The following is a 25436-nucleotide window of genomic DNA, read 5'->3' on the forward strand; positions in this document are numbered from 1 at the left end:
GTAACTATTTGGGATCAATACCAAAAAAAGTACATTTCTTTCCATTCTGCTGGAGTTCTATTCACGAGTTGTAATTAGAAAATATTTTGGCAGACTTGTCAGTGAAACTCTCTTCTACACAGAGAAAGCCCAGGATCATTACAGCCACCTAGTAAACAACTGGAGCCCTCTTGCATTATTTATGGGTTTGGTCTTATTTCTAAGCACAATTAGGTCTCTTGGTAACCAGCTTTCACTCACATTAAGCTTTTTCTTTTTCATTTCAACATGATTCGTTCTCACTTTGGCCATTTTTTTTTCATTAACACTATAGAAAAAAAAAATCACTCTTCTAATCATTCAATCAGCTGAACACGTTCTGTCTCTAATGCTGCCAGACGCCACTGTTGTGAGGTAAACCATGTTAATATTACTCAATTTACGAAATAACATCTCATAGCTCCTTGAACTCTTTGTTTACATATAATCCAGCAGCTTTCACTGCACCAGGGCATTGATCTTCTTCTGTTTCCTGTAATGAACTTCTATGTGCACATTTTAGATCTAGTAATTTATTTCACTCTGATGATTCAAATGAAATGACATGGTCTTGCCTGCTGAAGGGTAATCCACAGACCAAGAGAACTCCTTTTTATTTTGTGCATCCTGAATAATAAGGGAGTTTCATTCCTCTTCAACGAAATGAAGATGAGCAACTACATTCAGAATTCTATTAGATTTATTCACAGCTGCATCGGTAACATCCCATTTACATAGTCATATATGCATAACACAGATATCCGTGTCCTTTTAGCTCAAACTAATGTTATGTATTCCCTTTCATTCCAGGAACCTTGATTATTCTCCTCTTTAAAGCATGGCTCAAAATTCAGCCTACATGAAAACATTCTAAAATTGACTTTACTTATTCAACTGATTAATTTTTTTTATTTAAATTTATGAGAAGTTTCAAAGAGACACAAAAATAGTAAGACTAAATATAATGAGCACTGCTAGTGTAGTCTTCACTCACTCCACTTCAGTAGTTTCTAACATGTTGCCATTCTTGGTCATCTGCCATTTCTCACGCACTTACAAAGATTTTGCTGGAATATTTTATAGCAACTCCCGGATAAGATATAGATCATCCATAAATCATTTTTAACATAACAATAGTATTATTGTAACACTAAACAAAGTTAACAATAGTTTTTTAATATCATCTATATTAAGGCCATGTCTGATTTTTCCCCCATTGTCCTAAAAATGTTCACAGTTTGTTCAAACCAGGGTTCATAAAGGTCTCCACCTTGCATTTGGTTGTTGAATCGCTTTTAATCTAACAGTTCTAGCACCTTTTTCCAGAGCATTTATTTGTTGAAGAAACTCTTACTTACCTTTCCATCACTCCCTCATTACTGATGGGCTGAGCTTGCCTGGCCTAAGGCAGGCACACAGATGTCTCCCAGGCTTTCAGCCTGCTGGAAGCAGCCTGTCCATGACACTTAAGTAAAAATTGCTGTGCTTCATATAAAGAAAATAAAATTATAAATAAAATAAATGGGTATAATCAACATAGAGTTAAATATAGAATTTTACCTTAAAATAATCATTTTTATATTTACTGAACTCACTGAGAAGCTTTCATTGTGAATTAGCATGGACTTTGGCCCATCTTTGCTAACAAAAGACCTCAGCCCAAAGGAGAACTTGCATAATCATTATACACAAGATACACACCCTACACCTGTAAATTCGGATACAACTGTCTGGGTGTATGTAGCTTCCTGGTATGCTAGGAAACCATGTTTAATGTGATACATCTTTTTCTACAGTTAAAACCACCCTGGTTTCAATATCTTAGAAATGAGTTTTAAGGTTTATAAAACTGAGAGACCAGATGGTTTCCTTTCCAAACACTTGTATTTTCCTCACCCTAATAGCAGGAAGTTCATTTCAGATTGCATTTCTGTGCTTGAATTGTTGTGTTTCCTCTAAGTTAGAATAGAAGCAAGTTGAGATGTATGATAAATTTTCAATATATTGTACAAATATTGCTGTTGCTACTTGTTTAGATAACATTACATGAGTAATTCATTCAAATTACACTGTCTAAAATCTCAGATAAGGGAAGCAGAATGCTGAATGGGTTTCTGAGAACAGATATGGAAATTTTACATTTTTTTTTCTTTTCAACTGATTGAAATAATTAAGGTATATGGGGAAAAGGACTTCAGATTTATGCAAATAGTGTAGATCTGCACAAAAACTAGTTTGTTTCTGGAGTTGTGTTGGTAATGGTTTTATTTGAGGGGTACTTTTTTGGTGATAATAGAGCAATTCTGAAATAAAATTTCTGGGAGAACCTTAGAAGGAGATGCTTAATGGAGAACCTAAGGCAATTTAGTTTCTCAAAAGATTTTTATTCAAGTCTTTGTTTCAGAGGGTCAAATTGGGTAAGTAGATAAAAGTCATGTTATTTCAAAGAATCCAAATTTAGTTTTGTAATTTTCTTTTATCATAAACAGTGTGAACCCCTTTCCAGCTTAGAGTTCTGATATGGTCAAATCTCTTATGTTCCAAATTAATCATTCTTGAGATTCCTGCATATCCTGATAAGTAAAATGTCTACTATCGTCCTCTTTGTCAGTCCTTCCTCTTAAGCATCATTGGAACAAACTGTCAGAGATTACTAAGTTTACAGCACTTAAGGAATCAACTCTGCATCCACGTGGCAGCAAACTACCAAGTCACATCATTAATATACCACTTCATGGGGACTCCTCCAGTGCCAATCCACACATAACATTCTTCCAAACTATGTAGATGCTGCTTTGGTTCACTCCTTGTGCAAGTCTCCTTGAACTCCACTCCCTTAGTTCTTTTGCTCATGCTAGGCCATTGTTTCCCAACCTTGGCACAGTACCAGGGTGATTGAGTACCAAAGCACTTTCAGTCTTAGCCCCAAATCTCAGCCAGACCCTTTCCTTGTGCCTTTACTACTCAAGCTAGTGGGTCTTAAATTTAAATATGCAGAAGAAACATCCAAGCGACCTGGAGAAAAAAAAAAATACATGTTCCTTGACCCCATACAAAGAAATCTCATTCAGGACCTCTGGGATGAATCTGAGAATCTTCAACTTTTATAGTATTCTGGGTGTTTCTGACACACATGGAAATACATCATCTGCTAGAATGGCAGTCTTGATCCACTGCATATTTGAATCATCAAGGAGCTTTTAAAAAGATGCTCATGGGGCACCTGGGTGGCTCAATTGGTTAAGCATGTAACTTTGGCTCAGGTCATGATCTCACAGCTCGTAAGTTCAAGCCCCACATCGAGCTCTGTGCTGACAGTTCAGAAACTAGAGCCTGCTTCAGATTCTGTGCCTCCCTCTCTCTCTCTACTCCTCCCTGCCCTTCAAAAAGAAATAAACATTAACGTTTTGTTTTTTTTTTAAGATAAAAAGATGCTCATTCCCAGGACCCTGTCCTCAACCAATTAATCAGAATGTTTGAGTTTGGGAAGGGCATGGACAGTTCTCAGAAGCTATCCAGGGGATTATAATCTTCAGCCTGACTTGAGAACTGCTGAGGCCAGTATGATAAACACAGAGCACCAGACAACTCCTCGCCTCATTGGTGAGAGTCTCTTAGGGGCACTTGTTGCCTTCTCCTGTCACATAACTTTCATAACTGCCACTACTGTTTACTCTGCCAAGTTTTCATGTATTTAAAGTTCAGGGACCCCTGTCCTCTTCATACAAATTGGCCCTTTCAGTGTTGTGCACATTACATGAAGAGGTATCTATGCTAAGAAATAGATGAGTGCTCACCTACTTTTGAACAATTATGTAAATTTTCCTGCACCAGTTGTGACAACTTGTATTCACCTGCACAGAGAAATTCTTCCCTTGCTAACCGTTCTATCCTTGTAGACACGCCATCACACTACTAGGTGTTAAGTTTCACAATACAGATTTGGAGGGTGTTGTCGAACCTGGGACGCTCTGTGCCCTAACTATAATTTAGGGTCAAAATGTCAGGCTTATTTACCTTAGTTTCATGATGAATAGAGTCCTGAGCACGGCAGAGATCAAGTTCCAGCCTAATCCATAAACCCGAAAGGGCCACCAAATCAGTTTGGGGCCATGTAAGCTAGTTCAAGGAGGTCACCTGTAGGACCATCTAAATGTTTTGTCTACTTCCTCAATAAATGAATAAAATATTTTTAAAACCAATGGGAGAAAATGACAGAGAAAGGGGACTTTTTTTTTAATTTTTTTTTTCAACGTTTATTTATTTTTGGGACAGAGAGAGACAGAGCATGAACGGGGGAGGGGCAGAAAGAGAGGGAGACACAGAATCGGAAACAGGCTCCAGGGTCTGAGCCATCAGCCCAGAGCCTGACGCGGGGCTCGAACTCACGGACCGGGAGATCGTGACCTGGCTGAAGTCGGACACTTAACCGACTGCGCCACCCAGGCGCCCCGAGAAAGGGGACTTTAAAACATCACTTGGTCTTTTTCCTTAAGAACTTGATACCTTAAAGCTATTTTACAGCTATGTTCAATAAACAATAAAATATGATGTGATTTTAAAAATCCAGTAGGACAGTACCTTGGAGGAAATAATACATATGAATTAAAATTATTTGACCATTTTTAGGGCATATATGTAATTGTAGAAATGTCAGTTATGACTTGAGAGATTAAGATTGCCAAAAGTTTTTGTTTTATTTTTGAATCCGTGGTTGATATTCATGCATGTGAAGAACTTGTAGACTGAGGAGATGAGGGACTGGGACACTGCCCCCTCTCCCTATTAACCACTCCAGAGCCATCCCAGCAAACTTCCAGTGTCGTAAAAGTACATGATTTCCATGCAAATGCAGCTACAGGATGAGTTCCATAAGCATCCAGTCCTCACCCAAACCTTCCAATTTGCTGCCACTAAGACCCTTCTATATAGAAATCCTAGAGATACCAATGATATAAAAACAATTATTGGAGTTACATGGTGTCTCCCTGTAGCCTGTGTTTAACGTAAACTATTATCAGGACCCATTTGTCTCTTAAATAATTAAGTTCTAAATATAAGGACTCGAAATCCTTAATAGCATCTAATAAAGACTGCTAAATGTCTGTGTGTGTGTGTGTGCGTGCACACACACACACATGCTTTTTTGTGTCACAGAAACCACTGAGGGCTGTTATTTAAACAACAGCAACAGCAACAATAACAACAAAAAACCTAAAGGATCAATTTAATGTCTACTGTGATTATTAGAAACACCACTACCAGAATTAAAAGAGGATTCCTCTGACTGCATGAGGAAATGTCAGGTTAACTCTTAAATTGTAGGATAATTAAACATATTCAGACTTATTTTAAACAGCTTTATGCTTTTCGTTTAGCTATTACTTGTCGAAAGCAAGATGGAGGACAGGCTGGCATCCATGAATGCCTCTGGTATGCGGGACCCGTGCCAGCTCTCACCCAAGCCTGCCAGATCCCCTGCCAAGATGACTGTCAGTTTACCAGCTGGTCCAAGTTTTCCTCATGCAATGGAGACTGCGGTGCAGTTAGGACCAGAAAGCGTGCTATTGTTGGTAAGAATAATTGGGATGCAAAAGCCAACATGTGTTAAGTTAGAAAACACATTAAAAGTTAGACCAAGAGAGTTCTGACAACGTATTTGGAAAATGCGTGGCTGTGCCTTACTGCTGGAATACGGATACTTAATATGCCAGTGGATTCGTGTGTGTATTTTAATGTAAGTTGGCAGTGACAGACATGCTGTGTACTTTTAGTGGAAAGAAAAGGTAACCTTGAAAATTGAACTGTCTTCCTATACAATAGGGAGATTATTTTTTTGGTTTAAACGGTACTTTTGGTGGATTGCCTACAGATTGTGAAGTGCTTGGAGAACAAAAGGAAAGGTTGCCACTTCGTTTTCTTTACCCATTCTCACTGTCAGAGCCTGATTATCTTTCTTATCCTAGAAGAGGAATAAGACATTAATTCTGTATCTGAAAACTGCATCTTAAAAGGCAGTCACAATGACAAAAAGCAGTAATATAATGAGGAAGAACAGGAGCTATCATACTGAGCTAAACCTGGTGCATTCCAAAATACTGTCAGTGGCAAAAAGAAACCTGAAAATATTGGTGCCAGTAAACTGTTCAGAATTTAAAAGTTATAAAGTGAACTACCTGTCCTAATGAAGACTGTTGAAAACTACATAAGACTCGTTATGAAAGTTAGAGATAAATGTATGTATGACATAGGCAATTATGTGTGATATAATTAAATAGTATTATGATATATGATGTGATATATGATGTGATATGTCATATGATATATGACATAATGTAATAAATATTTAATAGAAATGTGATTATGTTAAAATAATATGCCATTTCTCAAGCTCATATTTTTTTTTATTTTAAAAGGGAATTTATTTAGACTTACATGCAAACCATTTCTAGTATTTTTATTCTGACACTAAATATCTTCACTGTGAATATTATTGAATATTATTTACTACAGTGATCACCAAGTATGCGAAAATGATTACTCTTCAGTAATAATGAAAGATGCAAGGTAATGACTAGAAAAGTAAATATCAAAATCTCATTTTCTGAATTGTAATCCTACATAACCATAGTATCTATTTGGAATTAACAAAAAAGCTGTGCAGTCCAGTGCAGTGACTCTCTCTCCATTTCATATTTTGGCACATAACATAAAGGAGTGATTTATGCAATTACCTTCACTGAAAGCACATGAGCATTTGAAAGGATTTTAATCAAAGAGTATAAAATTCAGCACAACAGTTAATGCCTTTTGCGAAATGGCTATTTTGAAATGAGAAAATAAGAAAAAATTTGCTATGCAAAGCACTCAGGACTAATAACAGGCTACAGAGCAAGCACTGTGGAGTGAGAAAATAGCTTTCATTAATAGGCTACTGTTGAATATGGTTAAAAATGGAGAAAGGAACTTTAGGGAAGGAGGAAAATTAGGGATGCTTGAAATTAGTAATGATATTTTCCAACTTAAATTTCTTCACAGGAAAAAGTAAAAAGAAGGAAAAATGTAAAAATTCTCATTTGTACCCCCTGATTGAGACTCAGTATTGCCCTTGTGACAAGTATAATGCACAGCCTGTGGGGAACTGGTCAGACTGCATTTTACCAGAGGGGAAAGTGGAAGTGTTGCTGGGAATGAAAGCGCAAGGAGATATCAAGGAATGTGGTCAAGGATATCGTTACCAAGCAATGGCATGCTACGACCAAAATGGCAGGCTTGTGGAAACGTCCAGATGTAACAGTCATGGTAATCCAATTTTTCTTTGGTGTTACATGTTTGTTGTCTGTCTTGGGGGGTGGAGGTAAAATGAACATGGATGAGAATGGAGGGACATAAAGGTTTACAGAAGTGTACTGTAAATGGAATATTTGGGGGGGCACCATGCTGTATGTATATTATTTACGTGTAACAGGACATTCAAAGGCATCTGTCTTGTTGTCCAGAAGTTGGCAACTAAATCCCCAAAGTTGGTGTCAAGGAAGCCTTACAGTGCCAAAAACCTCTCTTGGTACTGATCACGAGTCCTTGAATAGGCCCAATGACCCACCACAAGTCTGTGTGTGGAAAGAGAGGGAGGAGGAGAGGAGATTTGACTTTATTCTGACAAAGTTATAAACTAGACAGGCTTCTAATAACCAAACTGGAGAAATCTACAATATGCCTGAAATGTCATTAAGTGGCAGAAAAGACAGACTGAAAGCCATAATTCGTGAAAACTCAAATTGCTGTTGTTTATTCCTCATTGTGTTGAAATTAGCCAAAAAGTGGGGGGTGGGTGGGACAGAAAAGAAAAAGAAGAAAAGAAAAATGCACCTACTCTTAATTAACTGTGCCCACTTTAGCTTTCTAAATCAAACACAGTGATAATACTTGAGTTGCCAAAGGTTGTGAAGAGTGGCCATCTTTGACCAGAGTATGTAGTAAATTCTTTGGTTCTAAGTCTTAATATAGTAGTCCTTGAGCATTATTTCTCCATTATTCCTTTATTTTAATACATCTGTCTTTTTACATTGGACTGAGACTAGTTTACAGTGGGTCAGCCTGAATCACAGATGCCATATATTTGCAAACACTGGACAATGATCTTCCCACCTTCCTCATGGAGGTGACCTGAGAAAGAGGAGTTGCTAGGAGACAGGGACAAGGCAGTTACCTTCCAACGCAGTTACCTTCCAACTCTGCTGAAATAGCTTCTATTAGAACAGCACTCTTCCAGTTTTATTATATGGTTTAGAAAACACCATGATCTAATAGGATTATCTCCATTCCATCAAAGTATCATTGGTGACACATTTATTGGAATCTCTTAAACTTCTCCCCACAGAGAAGTTTCCAAAAACTGTTTCCTTTTATTTTCCATCTGATCTGATAATTCCTCCTTCATTTACCAAAGTCTAGTGATAATTGGTCCAAAGACTCCATAACACTGAAGCCCTAGGCATAAGTATTTTTTAGGTTAATGTACTCAGGTTAATGCATCCCTAACCTTAATATATTCAAAGCATTTAGAAAAACAACTGCAAAAGAAAAAAGAATTTATTATTTATAATAGGTACACTTTGAGAGACATGTGTAAGAGTGACTGAATATTTTATTCTCTGTATCAGTAACATAGGTACTGTAAATTAGATACCAGGAAAAATGTAAATGCACGGGCCATTCTGAGATGATATGATAATGTAAAAGATCATAATTAGTCATTAAAATGTAAAATTGAAGACAACTTTTTTTTTTTCAACGTTTATTTATTTTTGGGACAGAGAGAGACAGAGCATGAACAGGGGAGGGGCAGAGAGAGAGGGAGACACAGAATCGGAAACAGGCTCCAGGCTCTGAGCCATCAGTCCAGAGCCCGACGCGGGGCTGGAACTCACGGACCGCGAGATAGTGACCTGGCTGAAGTCGGACACTTAACCGACTGCGCCACCCAGGCGCCCCGAAGACAACTTTTAAAAATACATTTCTCCTGGAATGTAGCTTATAAGTGTTTGCTCACACTTTAAATTATCATGCCTAGTGAATCACCAAGATAATCATTTGTTTTTAACATAACCTTTGAGTTTTCAGAATGACTTTTGTATATTCTCACTTTTATCCAGATCTGTTAATTAGATGCAGGAGAGTGTCAGTAAGCCAGTTAACAGTTGACCTAATTTTTAGAAAAAAACCTTATGAATTCATATCTTATGAATCTCACAGAAATGATCACTTAAAAAAGTACAGGTACAAAAATAATAGAAATTGTCCAAAGGCAATAGACTTCCTACCTTAGCATCGTTGTCAATTCAAAGCATGAAGAATGTAGTAGTGTATTCTAGAAGGAAAGCACATATAGGAAAAAGATTCTGGACAACACTGAACTTCATGGGGATTGTGGGAGAATCTAAGACCCTTAACTAAGTAAAAGGCTCCAGTTTAGTTCCTTGTGTCCGTCCAACATCATGTCTTTCTCATTAAACCTGATCTGTGATAGATGTCCAGTGGGATACTTTAGTATTTACCAATATATTTACTCAAAGTGAAGTCCAGGAAAATTGAATCTCTGTCGCCTGATTTCTTTGCAAATTACTACTTTGCTTCTGTATGTTCTATCTGTTCTGACGGTGTTGGTGGAATACTCTAACTTTGTTGTTCTTTTTGAGGCACACTCTAAATTATAGTCTCTGTGACCACTGCCTTCTCGCAGCTAAACTGGCTTTCTAGATGGAAGGTAGAAAAATGGCTTTCAAGAAAAAGTCTCTTTCTGCCTTCAGTTTAAACATAGAATTGACCCCCACATGTATGCAGTGCAAAGACACTAATCTCCTGTTCAATAGTGGCCTGGGGGCATTTCTGTTTTATTTGTGCTGTCCATCTGTGGAGCACGTTATCAGTTATACTGATAAAACAGTTTGACTTTCCCCAGTTTAATTATATTATTGTAGGCCATTTCCCATGTGGTCACCATTTTTTAATGTCTTAATAACCTTAAGGCACAGTTCTTTTATGTCTGGAAGTCTTTGCAGTAGCAAACTTTGTACTGAAAAATGATAGACCTGTTATACCAGGCTTGGTTGGGTTCTTGGACCCAGCGACGGTAGAAACAAGGCTGGACCCAAAATTTAAAGGCACAGGCATGGATTCATTGGGGCAGCAGCTGCAGCCAAAGGGGAGACACAATCTCTGCAGGTGTCAGACATGCAAAGGTCTCAGAACAACAGCCAGGGAAAGTTTTAAAGGAGTTGAGGTGGGAAAGCAGTAATATACTTAACCATGTAGGGGCCACGAATCCCAGGAAAGCAGACATGCAGGTGCAGTTGACAGAACTTGCTTCTTTGTACATTGTGTGTTTCATTTGCAAGTTAAGTCTCCACCTCTGGGCAAGTTTTTTTCACATTAAGAAGAGTGGAAAAGCTGAAAGAAGGTTGAATTTGGGGGCTGTTCCATCTCAGGTGAGTTTAAACCAATCTGGGCTTTCTCCTTGGTCCCTGCTTGCTCTGCAAGAAAACTGTCACATGCCGCAGGGAGTGTCCCAGGTGCATATGGGCTTGTTCCCAAGGTCCCTGACTGTCTCATAACCATATTCAAAAATCAGATCTTAGTGTATACCTTGGGAGTCACATAAATATTAACCCATCTGATACATGCTATGAGATATAACTCCTAGTGATATACCAATATGTTTGAGGGCATTTGTCCTAAGAGCATGATATGAAATATGTATATTTATTTTTTGTGTGAAATCTTAGATGGTGTCAATGTAGCAACAGATTTTTTTTAATTTATTTATTTTAATAGAGAAAGGGAAAGAGCAGAGAGCACACATGCACGTGGGAGGGGAAGAGAGAAAGGGAGAGAGAATCCCAAATAAGCTCAGCATTGTCAGCGCAGAGCCCAATGTGGGGCTCAAACTCACAAACCATGAGATCATGACCTGAGCTGAAATCAAGAGTCAGACACTTAACCGACTGAGCATCCAGGCGCCCTGAGATTTTAAATCATTCAAAAACCAAATCATACATTTTTTATTCACTGCCAGAACACTCTTGATAATTTTAATTGATCAGGGGCAGGGGTGGTGCCCGGGTGGCTCAGTCTTGGTTAAGCGTCTGCCTTCAGCTCAGGTCATGATTTTGCGGTCTGTGGATTGAAGCCCTGTATCAGGTTCTCTCTGTTGTCCACAGGGATCCTGCTTGGGATCCTCTGTACCCCTCTCTCTCTGCCGCTCTCCCGCTCCCTCTCTCTCTTCTTCCTCTCTCTCTTTCCCTCTCTGCCTCTCTCTCTCTCTCAAACATAAATCAATAAAAATTTTAAAAAATATCTTAACTGATTGGTTCATTAGAAATTTGAGTGACTACATAGTACCAGGCACTTCTCAAGTTAATCACTTAAAGTTTCACAGAACAAGAGTTAGAATTTCTGGAACTTTTAAACATCATTATATTACTTAGTCTTAATATTTTTTTTCAACATTTATTTATTTATTTTTGGGACAGAGAGAGACAGAGCATGAACGGGGGAGGGGCAGAGAGAGAGGGAGACACAGAATCGGAAACAGGCTCCAGGCTCTGAGCCATCAGCCCAGAGCCTGACGCGGGGCTCGACCTCACGGACCGCGAGATCGTGACCTGGCTGAAGTCGGACGCTTAACCGACTGCGCCACCCAGGCGCCCCAGTCTTAATATTTTAAAGAACCTTAAAGATAAACTAACTTATGTAAAATGCATGTATACATGACTTCCATTTATATGTAAATGATAGAGTTTTATCATGGGCCCCTCAACCATACTCCTCTTTCCCCAAACCCCTTATCCTGTTCTACATTTTGTATTTCTAAAGCATGTATCATTGTATAACCATATTATATAATTTACTTGTTGTGTTTATTTATGTTGTATCTCCTGAACAAGAATGGAGATTGATGAGGGTATCATAGACTGTTTTATTCACTGATGTATCCCAACCCCCTGGAACAGTAAGGGCTCAATATTTGTAGAGTGGACGAATGAGTGAACTAGAGAGAATTTTTGCAGTTGTAGTTGATCCACAGTCAGGCTTCAGTTGTTTCTTTTTTCCGGACAGTATTCTTCCCTCTGTGTCACATTTCTGGGAGGTAATCAAACAGATTTTTGAGAATAGCTAAGATCTTTAGAATAAGAGGGATACATGCCACAAACTTTCTATGTGGTATTCATCAAATATTTGTGCTTCTATCTACCTACTAAATAAGAGAAGAAATAATAATCACATACCTATTCTACTGAATTAGCCCTGTGATATCAATATTAAAATCTCTTTATTTCCATTCAAAGCTTATCAAGAGTTGCCTGATTTGTACAACACTAGATTTGGACAACACCTTCACCATCTGGTTTATATTAGTAATTGTAGCAACTTACATTTTCCCAACCCTTGTTTACAACTTTAATTGGTAGTGTGGGATGTTTATTGAACTCTCTTTGTTTCTAAAACTCATATTTTTCCTTGAAAAGTAGAAACAGCATTTCTATTTGAGTTATGTGGAAGGGATACTTTGAAGGTGAATTGGATAAAATATTAAAATGCCAGGTGTTCAAATCTTGAGCTCTAAGAGCTACCTTATTCCTTCCAGACGCTTCGCTTCAGTCTTTACCTTCAGAAAGTTTATCTTTGCTATATCTCATAGGCAGTTTAAGCCATAGTGTACTACCAATACATATTCTAAAACTCAATTACATTTGTGATGTTTTATCATCTCTTAATATCAAGTTAACAGAAAGGCACATCTGATCTGATTGTTCTTTCTCAGCCCAGGACATTTAATATATGTTGCTCTCCTATTGCGTAAAAGTAATATATTGCTATAAATACCTATCAAATACTTGATAACATGTAGAAACTATGAAGAAACTTAACAATAAGCTGTTAGGTTAAATTACCTTATCACCAAATGTTTTCCTAAAGCTCCAGATAGCAACTATTTTAGGCTTTGTGGACCAAAATGTCTCTGACACAAGTATTCAACTCTGCAGTTATAGCATGAAAGCAGCCATAGACAGTATGTGAGTGAATGCCATGAGTGCATGGCATGACTCTGTTCCAGTAAAACTTTATGTACAAAAACAGGCTGTCAGGGGCACCTGGGTGGCTTGGTCGGTTAAGCGTCCGACTTCGGCTCAGGTCATGATCTCACAGTCCGTGAGTTCGAGCCCCGTGTCGGACTCTGTGCTGACAGCTCAGAGCCTGGAGCCTGTTTCAGATTGTGTCTCTCTCTCTCTCTGCCCCTCCCCTGTTCATGCTCTGTCTCTCTCTGTCTCAAAAATAAATAAACATTAAAAAAAATTAAATTCAAAAACAGGCTGTCAACCTGGGCTGTCATTTGCCAACTGGCATCTAATCCTTTGCTGCTCAAAATGTGGTCTACAGACCAGCAGCGTAGACCTCACAGAGAAACCATTGGAAATGCAGAAATTCAACCCACATTATAGACCTACTGAGTCAGAATCTGCATTTTGAGTGGATCCCCAGGGAGCTCTACTACACATTTTTTTAATTTACCATTTTTTATTTTACTTTTTTATTTTTTAAAAAAGTAAGCTCTACACCCATCTTAGGACATAAATTCACAACCCCAGGATCAAGAGTATCATGCTGTACCAACTGAGCCAGCCAGGTGCCTTACACGTTTCAAGTTCAAGGATTACTTTACTGGATCATGCAGACCCTTCCAGGGTTTGGTAGCAATGTGAGCCTAAATCTTTGTAAGATTGTTTGCATTGAGCAAAACAACCCACACCTCCCATGTGATAGTTCACTTGATTACCAGTTGTGGGGAAGAGAACATTAGGAGATTTATCTATCCATCTGTCAATTTATAAGGATGGGTCTTCATAAAGTGAATGTCTACTTAGGTATGATTTTGAAAACCAAATGAGTCTATAGGACCCTCTGTGGAACACATATTGGCAATTTGATCATTGCCAGTACTCAATGTACAAATAAATTTTAGTTCAAGAGCATGTACTTCTAAGACATTGTGTGGAACTCAGGGTATATCTGATAAAAAATGATTATGAATATGGGGAAAGTAGATTCTGAGGATAACCTACATAAGCAGTCAACCATAATATAACTAGAATGGATTACTTCTGCAATGGAATTCTATTAGAACATTATGTAAGTTCAAAATTAGAGGTTAATTTTAAAGAAACAAAATTTAATGAGAATTTTTTTCGTATCATGGTGGATGATTTGAGGAAGAGCATGTTTAATTAAACCAGGCATAAAAGGCAATAAATAGGGTCCTTTAAACAAGCTGAAATGGAGTGCTAAGTTCTCTGAAAAGCTTTTTTCGTTGGTCGTATTTATTTAGTGTCTAATTCATATCAGAATTCTTTCATTTGACCGTACAGGTACTGCTAGTATTACTTTCACAGTTATCATTCTCAATGGAGATCTTTTTCCTTTTAAATGTAAAAGAGAGGCAGGGTTTGAGGGACAGACTTTTCCTGAGGTAATAGTTGCAAGTTTGAAAGAGCCAGGGGAAGAAGGAAAGGGCTACTGTGGATACAGAGTACAAAAATAAAGTGATTGCCTAGGGTCAAATTTAAATAAGGTGTGGATACCAGCGTCCTTCTCCACCATGCTCCCTGAAGGAGGACTGTGGAAGTGTTGAAGGAGAGGCTTTCATTGGAAAATTTCCTGCAGCTACCATTCATGTCATGTGTGACAGCAAAACATCTGGTGTTATTTAGTTCTCTGGGCTCCATGTCCCAGAGACCTCAACTCATCTATTACCTCATAACATGGTTTTCAAACTGGGCTCCATGGAGTCCCTCAGGCCACGCTGTCAAACATCGCCTCCAATAAATTCCATACACTTATTGGGCTTTCTTTTCAGTGTTTTGGAAAGAAAATGCTCTGCTTAAAATAAATTTAGCTGCCAAAAATAGTTCATTATTTGCAATACTTTTAAAAAAGGAATTTTGATCTTTGCCTTAATCAACAACTTCTGCCATTATATTTTACTCCACACCCTTTCTCTAGGCCTCTGACCCCTTGTTCTCCTAATGCATTAGAGAAGTCATAACATTAGTCTTCAACAAAATGATTAAAGTGGTAATCTTGCCGGTATCTGTGGCAGTTTTATTGATTTAACTGTAGAGGTGTTCATTCCTAATGTTATAAGGTTTCATAATTCATAAAGATACTGAATGACCTGTGTGAATCCGCATAAAGATTCTTGTTGTTTTAGTAAAGCCCTACAAATCCAAAATAGTTTTAAAGTTCCGTATCCCATTAATTGAGTTTAGTCTCATTCCTACGATGTAGGTCTTTTACGACTTCAAAGCATCATAAAAATAGTCATATAGTGAACAAGGTTTATGCACAAGGAATTTTTCATAAGTTCATAAGATATATATATATCAGATTATATATATAATAACTATAATAATAATATATATAATAATATATTAATAATATAATAATAATTATTATTATAATTATCTGTGGGCTCAGAAAACTACCTGAAAACACATGAAAACATTTATGGGGATTTTAAATTTAAATTTTGAAGAAAAATCTTTACTTACAGTTACTCTCCCTATTTATCCCATTTCTTCATAGTTGCCCTGAAATCCAATTTAGCTCTTACAAGAAATTTTAGTTCATTTGGATAAAAACAAAGTTGATTCTTCTTATGGTTTTTAAACTGCCATAAAAAAGCCCTTAAAATATTTATTCACATAACAGTTTCTCCTCCCTTTGCCGTAAGCTTGACCTTTTAAGCTTTAAAACTTTAAAGTAAATATAAGTTAAGAAAAAACAATTTTTTTAAGTTCAGGAGATTTGATTTTTTTTTTTTTTGTTTATTCACTTTTGCCTTTTTTCTGTATCTGGAAATGGACCTGGAATGTCCTACTTTTTACATATTAAAACTCAGTACAGCTCGAAACATGAATCCAAGTTTAATGCATTATAATTATAACCTATCTGAATTATCTATCTCTTACTGGTTCAGTGAGATGCTATAGAAGAAAGTCAGTATAGAAATGCAGTATCTGTGGCTTTCTCCTAGAGATTCACAGTTCATATCAGCAAAAAAGGAAAACCCAGGGTAAAGAGAACTGTTTAATTTAAATGCAGCAATTTTCCAACTTGACCACTGAAATGTTTTTTTGTTAAAATTCTGTTTAACACTTATTAGAATCCAACAAACTAATGTTTAAAAGATCATCCTTTGGAACTACTTCTCTGGCAGTATATAGTTTTCATTTGTTGGAAGAAAAATGCCCTGCATTGGATCACATTAAAAATAAATCATCTAATAAGTTTCAGAGTTAATTTATTTCTCATTACTTCATGATCTCAACACTTCATCAAATATGTTTATGTCGCTGACAAAGCCTTATTCCAAAAGTGAGCTTTTTAATACTTATCTCTCACTTTTAATACAGTATTAGTTAAAATTATAAATGTTAAATCTGTGGAGAAGGTCCATAAATGCTTTAATGCATATAATTATTCCCAAGGCTTTTATTTTGGTTGAATAAGTAAACTATAGGTACAGGTTCTTATATAAATAACTTTATTTACTTTTTAAATAGAATGTATGTCTGAAAGTACAATGAAATTCTGGCACCAACTACTTGGAGTTAGGCCCAACTCCTCCAGTTAAAGGCTTAGTCCTTCACAAGACTGCTCTCATTTCAGACATCAGCTGCAAGTTCAGGGCCCCCCAGTTACTACTGACAAGCTGGCTACAATTTTGGAGGTTCCTACAACCCCCCAGGTTCTACTGGAACAGCTCAGAGAACTTAGGGAAAGCACTATATAGTTGACCTTTGAGCAACATGAGTTTAACTGTGTGGGTCCACTTATACACGGATTTGTTTCAATAAATATAGTATAGTACTGTAAGCATATTTTTCTTCCTTATGATTTTCTTAGAATTTTCCTTTGTTTAGCTTACTTTATTGTAAGAATATACAATATAATATACACAGGGTACAAAATGTGTGTTAATCAACTGTTTATGTTATCTGTAAGACTTCTAGTCAACAGTAGGCTATTAGTAGTTAAGTTTTGGGGAAGTCAACATTTTACAAGTATTTTCAACTGCACTGGGAGTCACCATCCCTACCTCCCATGCTGTTCAGGGTCAACTGGACTTATAAGTAGAGTTTTATTATAGCAAAATGCTATAGATCAGAAGTAGCCAAAATAAGAGACACAATAGGCAAGCTCTGGGAGGGTCCCAATCATAAGGCTTCCATGTTCTTTCCCCAAGAAGCCAGAAGGCACCACCCTGTCTACACATCAGTGTGTACTTATCTGCCAGAAAGCTCATGTGAGTTTTGTACCCAGAGTTTTTATTGGGGCTTAATAATGTAGGCATGATTAATCAATTCTTTGGCACATGGTTAAGCTCAATCTACCCACCAAGAGATTGGGTGGATATCATGTGGCTTAAAACCCTGACTCTCTAAACTTGTTTTGTCTTTGTGGTGTAACCAGCACCACATCCTGAGTCATCTCTTTAACATAAACTCACCTATAGTCCAAGAAGCCACCATGAATAAGAAAGATTCAGAAAATGTCAGGACTTGAAGGCTACCTCCCAGGAATCAAAGACAAAGAACAGCCACATCCCTTATTATACAGCAGAAAGCTTTAGAGTTGGCAATAAGAAATGGTCTTGATAAAAAACTTGTGTGTAGCTGTACCTAAATGAATCTGAATGTGCCTAGTCATTGGGTAACTCCCAGTATCAGAATAAAAACAGCAACAGAACCCCACAACTATTAACACTGATGTTGAAACTTCCTGAGAAAATCTATAAGCACCTAGCAGATATGAAGACACCTTCATATGTATGTAAGTAAATATAAATAAAATTAAAGGAGCATTCCATTGTAGTTATATAAATTTTCCTGAACACTTCATCATGAAAATTTTAATTACCCAATGTAGATTTATAACTTTACATCTACTGGATGTATGAGCTTGAATGGAACATTTGATTAGGGGAGTTTGGCTATAGATAATAATTTGGTTTTTCCATGTTACTGAGTTATCAGTCCTCAATATATAATTGCAAAAGAATGTTATTTGAGAACTTTCAATGATTTTTTCAATATTTTTAAACCCACAAGGATAATAAAGTCCTAGCTAATTTTTTCTCATTCCTAACTGCAATCATGTACATATAATATACATTAAAGTAGCAGAGATTTTTGAGGTTGCTTTTGAGATTGATTCAGAAGTTTTAGAGTGCCAGAGTTGCTCATTCACACAACTGTAAATCAAAACCAACCAGTATCTTCCATGTGCTTTTAAAGGGAATTCTTTATCAGCAGTACACCTTTCAGCAACACAATATAGTAATTGTGAAGGTTGCTGAAAGCTATTTTATCTGCTCATTCATAATTCAAATGAAAGAGGTGATTGGATATATCTCAAAGGCAATATGTCCTACGGCTGCCACTTTAAGCCTGCTGGTGTTTTGTATTTATTTCAGTCTGAAAGAGCAATCAGAACAGATATAGGATACAAAAAATATGATCAAAAGTCAGGAGTTTGATTTTCCATGTGTCAAATGCAGTGTTGAAGTGCTGAAAGTTTTAATACCATAATTGTGAAGTCATTTATTTTATTCTAGCATTCCTCAGAAGGCATAAATTGCTACAAGATGCTATCAGTTTATTTAGTCTTAAAATGCATCAAATGTTTCTGTCTTTCCATCCCCTATGATTGTTTGGTGTTAATTGCCCTCAAAAATGATCTTAGCAGAGAAGACAAGGGAATGCTTATCTAGCAATTTACTAGTAGCATTAAGGATTTTAATTGTGCTAGATAAACATGACAGGCAATTATTGAGTGTTGTTTCATACTAGAAAATAAAAATGGAATGCTAGGCATTATAGTCTTTTGCAGTTTTGTCTTTATGTCAATGCCTAATTTATATCTGTTAACAATTTAATAGGTTGAATTTTATTTGGGAGATGTTTTCTAGAATATGCTATTGGAAGATCAGACATAAAAGTTTTATATCTGCTTACTTCATAATACAATGTGAATCAGTCAGAAGTCATACATGTTAAGTCTCACTAATGCCATAATACTTCAACAGATAAAATGGAAAGAAAGAATTTCCATTTATCTGTTACTTTGTGAAGTAGTGACATGAACAATCATGTGATTCTCTTTTCAACTCTGAGTACTAAATAACAAAAGGTTAAAAGTTTACTTTTGTAGTCATTTTGAAGGTGGGGAAATGCAAGTCTTCTCGAAATATTTCAATAATTTATTACCTTTATAACAAGAAATAAAGAAGGGTACTATATCAAAGGGGACAGTCTGAGAATCATATCTAACAATCATAAATATTTATGCCCCTGACATGATAGCACCCAAATATATAAAACAACTACAAACATAAAGTAACTCATTGATAATAATACACTGATAGTAGCACACTTTACCATCCCATTACATCAATGGACATATCATCTAAACATAAACAGGAAGACAATGGCTTCGAATGACACACTGGACCACATGAACTTAACAGATGTTTTCAGAAAATTCCATCTAAAACAGCAGAATACACATTCTTTTCAAGTTCACATAGGTCATTCTCTAGAACAGATCAGATATCTGTATATACTAATATACAGATATACTAATATCTGATTAGTTTACAAAGCAAGCCTTAACAAATACAAAAAGATTGATGTCATACCATGCACGTTTTCTGACCACAGCACCTTCTACCTACCGTGAGTGGGTAGAAGTCCATCCAAGAAAAAAAAATCTGAAATACCACAAATATATGGAGGTTAAACAATGTTCTACTAAACAATGAATGGGTCAACCAGGAAATCAAAGAAGAAATTTTAAAAAATACATGTAAACAAATGAAAATGAAAACACAATGGTCCAAAGCCTTTGGGATGCAGCAAAAGTGGTCCTAACAGGGAAGTATATAGTAGTACAGACCTACCTTAAGAAGCAAGAAAAATCTCAAATAAACAACCTAACCTTATACTTAAAAGGGTTAGAAAAAGAGCAAACACAAAGCCTAAACCAAGCAGAAGGAAGGAAATAATAAATATTAGAGTAGAATTAAATGATAAAAATAACAACAATAACAACAAAACAATAGAACAGATTAATGAAACTAGGAGTGGGTCTTTGAAAAAACTTACTAAAATTGATACACCTGTATCAAAAAGGAAAGACTTATCAAAAAGAGAAAGTACCCAAGTCAATAAAATCACAAATGAGAGAAGATAACTAACAATGCCACAGAAATACAAATAATTATATGAAATACTATGAAAAATTATATGCCAACGGATTGGACAACCTTGAATAAATGGATAAATTCCTAGAAATATATGAACAACCAAAATGAAAACAGGAAGAAATAGAAAACTTGAACATACCAATAACCAGCCAAATAATTGAATCAGTAACCAAAAAACTCCCAATAAACAAAGTCCAGGAGCATGGACTCACAGGCAAATTCTTCCAGACATTTAAAGAAGAGTTGATACCTATTCTTTTCAAACTATTCCCAAAAACAGAAAAGGGAGGAAAACTTCCAGACTCCTTCTTTGAGGTCAACATTACCCTGATACCAAAACCAGATAAAGACTCCACTAAAAAAGAGAACAGTAAGCCAATATCCCTGATGAACAGGGATGCAGAAATTCTCAATACCAGACCAGTAAGCCAAATTCAACACTCAGCATTATATACTACATTAATAAAAGAAAGGATAAAAGCCATATGATTCTCTCGATAGATGCAGAAAAAGCATTTGACAAAGAACAGCATCCATTCATGATAAAAACTCTCAACAAAGTTGGGATACAGGGAACATAATATAATAAAGGCCATATATGAAAAACCCACAGGTAATATCATCCTAAATGGGGAAAAACTGAGAGCTTTTTCTCTACAGTCAGGAACACTGGGGATGTCCACTCTCCTCACTGTTACTTAACATACTACTGGAAATCTTAACCATAGCAATCAGACAACAAAAATAAATAAAAAGCATCCAAATCAGTAAGGAAGACGTAAAACTTACACTATTTGCAGATGACATGGTACTCTATATAGAAAACCAGAAAGACTCCACCAAAAATTGCTAGAACTGATACAAGAATTCAGTAAAGTCGCAGGATACAAAATTAATGTACAGAAATCTGTTGCATTTCTATACACCAATAATGAAGCAGAAGAGAGAAAAATTAAGGAATCATTCCCATTTACAAGTGCACCAAAAACAACATCATACCTAGGAATAAACCTAACCAAAGAAGTTAAAGACCTATACTCTGAAAAATATAAAACACCAATGAAAGGAATTCATGAGGACACAAAGCAGTGAAAAAACAGTCCATGCTCATGGATTGGAGGAACAAATATTATTAAAATGTCTATACTACCCAAAGCAATCTACTCATTCAATGAAATCCCTATCAAAATAGCATCAACATTTGTCACAGAGCTAGAACAAACAATCCTAAAACTTGTATGGAACCACAATAGACCCTGAATAGCCAAAGCAATCTTGAAAATCAAATCTGGAGGCATCACAAAACCAGATTTCAAGTTATATTACACGGCGTTAGTGATCAAAGCAGTATGGTACTGGTACAAAAACAGACACATAAATCAATGGAACAGAAAAGTAAACCCAGAAATGAACCTACAACTATATGGTCAACTAATCTTCAACAAAGCAGGAAAGAATATCCAATGGGAAAAAGACAGTCTTTTCTTTATTATTTTTTTTAATGTTTATTTTTGAGACAGAGACAGAGCATGAATAGGGGAGGGACAGAGAGAGAGGGAGACACAGAATCTGAAACGGGCTCCAGGCTCTGAGCTGTCAGCACAGAGTCCAATGCGGGGCTCCAACTCACGGACCGTGAGATCATGACCTGAGCCGAAGTCGGGCGCTTAACCGACTGAGCCACCCAGGCGCCCCAAGACGCCAGGCGCCCCTTTTGACTTTTCAACAAATGGCATTGGGAAAACTGGACCATTTTCTTATACCATACACAAAAATAAATTCAAAGTGGATTAAAAACATAAATGTGAGACATAAAACCATAAAAATCTTCAAGGAAAACATAGGCCGCTATTTCTTTGACATCAGCCATAGCAATGTCTTTATGGATATGTCTCCTGAGACAAGGGAAACAAAAGCAAAAATAAACTATTGGAACTACACCAAAATAAAAAGCTTCTGTACAGTGAAGGAAACAACAATTCTAAAAGGCAACCTGTGGAATGAGAGAAGATATTTGCAAATGGCATATCTGATAAAGGGTTAGTATCCAAAATCTATAAAAACTTATCAAACTCAACACCTAAAAAATGAATAATCCAGTTAAAAATGGACAGGAGATGTGAATAGACATTTTTCCAAAGAAGACATACAGATGACCAACAGACACATGAGAAGATGCTCAACATCACTGATCATCAGGGAAATACAGATCAAAACTATAATAAGATATTACCTCACACCTGTCAGAATTGCTAAAATCAACAACACAACAAACCAACAAGTATTGGTGAGGATGTGGCGAAAAAAAAGAATCCTCTTGCCTTGTTGGTGGGAATGCAAACTGGTGCAGCCACTCTGGAAAACAGTATGGAGGTTCCTCAAAAAAGTGAAAAATAGAACTGTAAAATCCAGCAGTTGCACTACTATGTGTTTACACAAGGAATACAAAAATATGAATTCACAGGGATACATGCACCCCAATGTTTATAGCAACATTATTTACAATAGCCAAATTATGAATGAGTATAGGGGGAAAAAAGAGAGGCAAACCAAGAAGCAGACCCTTAACTATAGAGAACAAACTGATGGTTACCAGTAGGGAGATAGGTTAAATTGCTGGTGGGGATTAAGGAGGGCACTTGTGTTGAGCACTGGGTAGTGTATGGAAGTGTTGAATCACTGTATTTTATACCTGAATCAATATTAGATTGTATGTTAATTAACTGAAACTTAAATAAAAACTTTAAAAGTATAAAATAATTTATTACCTTTGAAATACTAGCATGCTTTGCCAAAGCTATTGATAACATTTAGAAATATTTGGTATTTTAAAAAATTGTGCTTTTACAAGCATTAAACAATTTGGTCACAGAATACCATTGATTTGGAAATGACTTTAGGCATTTCTACAGTTTGATTTTATTTCATAAACTATTACTTTGAAATATAAAATGAATTATTACTGGCCCTTTTGAGAGTTCCACTTTTAAGCATCTCCTACTGGTTTAGATAAATTTAATTTCTAAGCTATGCTATATGAAAGGCAGAATGAGATTTAAAATTTGTTTCAGTTCAAAATAGTGAGATGGGCTTGTTTCCCTACCTCAAACCATAATCAAAGTCAAAGATTTAAGTAGACACTGCAATCTATTTGAAGAATAGTTACACTTTTCAAAATTTTGGTGAACACTGTCATAAGGTACTTTCATTTTTTATTAAACCTTCCTCTATATCATTATCAATAGTCCAGATGCCTTTTTCAGTATCAGAAGTACATTCAAAACTTAGCATTGGTGTCTTTTTTCTGTCTTTAGTGTTTCACAGCTGACAAAGCCCCAGCTGCCTCATCTGCCCTCTTGAAGGCTAGCTGAGACTAATTCCTACACTTTTGAAAATTCTTTCATTGCACCCTGCTCTTCATGCCAAATTTGTGATCCTGTCTTTAAAAAGTTTTTTTTTATATTTTACTTACAATTAGGTGGTACCTTCTGATGCATCAAATTCTCTCCTAGGAAGAGAAAATATACATATGTTCACAAAAAGACATATTCTAGAAGGCTCATAGCAATCTTGTTAACAATAGCTTCACATTGAAAAATATCCATTCATGTCTTCTGCCTCAAAAAATTAAAGATAGAACTACCCTATGACCCAGCAATAGCCCTGCTAGGAATTTACCCAAGGGATACAGGAGTGCTGATACACAGGGGCACATATATGCCAATGTTTATAGCAGCACTTTCAACAGTAGCCAAATTATGGAAAGAGCCTAAATGTCCATCAACTGACAAATAGATAAATAAGATGTAGTTTATATATACAACGGAATACTACTTGGCAATGAGAAAGAATGAAATCTGGCCATTTGCAGCAATGTGGATGGAACTGGAGGGTATTATGCTAAGTGAAATAAGTCAGGTAGAGAAAGATACCATATGTTTTCATTCATATGTGGATCTTGAGAAACTTAACAGAAGACCATGGGGAGGGGAAGGGGGGGGGAGAAAAGTTAGAAGGAGAGAGGCAAACCATAAGAGACTCTTAAGGACTGAGAACAAAGTGAGGGTTGTTGGGGGTGGGGAAGAAGGGAAAGTGGGTGATGGGCATGGAGGAGGGCACTTGTTGGGATGAGCACTGGGTGTTGTATGGAAACCAATTTGATAATAAATTATATTTTAAAAAAATATCCACTCACCATCATTAGAATGTACGAATAAGCCATAATATTATAAACACAATACAATATTATATATCAATTAAAATGAATAGCCTTATGGGGCGCCTGGGTGGCTCAGTCGGTTGAGCTTCCGACTTCAGCTCAGGTCATGATCTCAGTCTGTGAGTTCAAGCCCTGCGTCAGGCTCTGTGCTGACAGCTCAGAGCCTGGAGACTGCTTCAGATTCTGTGTCTCCCTCTCTCTCTGCCCCTCCCCCAGTCATGCTCTGTCTCTGTCTCAAAAATAAATAAACATTAAAAAATAAATAAATAGCCTTCAACAACATGCAAAAATATGGATCAATCTCATGCCACATTATAGAATGAAAGAAAGCTTGCACACATGGTTATTCACTGTATGACTCCATTTACGTAACATTTTTTAAAAGTACAATTCTGCATTGTGAGAAATTAGGGTAGCTGCCATGTGAGAAGGGATAGTGATTGGAAGGGAGCACCAAAGAGGTTTCTGGATACATGTGTGTGTTCAATGAACTTCGTACTTATGAAATTGTACAAAAGATGCACATTTGTGTATGGAGACTAAGTTTAAAACAGCTAATGTGTAACTTTGGCAAAAATACAGGGACTGTATGTAGAAAGATATGTACAAATCTGCCTCTCCTCCAGACTCAACGGGTTCTGACTTGTCTTACAACAGCATTCCCTAATTTCAGTCCCACACACTCACACATTTATAAATGAGTACAAGGATGACTGGTGAAACTTAGATAAGCTCAATGGATTGTATCAGTCTCAGTATCTTGGTTGAAATTATACTATAGTTACTGTTGTAAGTAACTAGGAAAAGTAGACAAGGGACCTCTTGATATTATTTCTCATATTTCTTGCAATTGTATGTGAATCCACAATTACC

At 36.6% G+C, this 25436-nt stretch overlaps 1 protein-coding gene across 3 annotated transcripts in view; it reads left to right on the forward strand.

Moving 5' to 3' along the window:
- Nucleotides 1-25436, forward strand: part of THSD7A (thrombospondin type 1 domain containing 7A) — a 449664-nt gene that overhangs the window by 375364 nt on the left and 48864 nt on the right. For all 3 annotated transcript variants that reach the window (XM_086695294.1, XM_086695275.1, XM_086695285.1), the window contains 2 exons: nt 5397-5591; nt 7057-7320. In XM_086695294.1, the coding sequence (XP_086551420.1) occupies nt 5397-5591; nt 7057-7320 (459 nt within the window). The remainder of the gene's footprint in view (nt 1-5396; nt 5592-7056; nt 7321-25436) is intronic.

The sequence above is a fragment of the Puma concolor genome, chromosome A2 (genome assembly GCF_028749965.1).
Source record: "Puma concolor isolate L17-30 chromosome A2, mPumCon1.1.hap2, whole genome shotgun sequence".
Classification (NCBI taxonomy): Eukaryota; Metazoa; Chordata; class Mammalia; order Carnivora; family Felidae; genus Puma; species Puma concolor.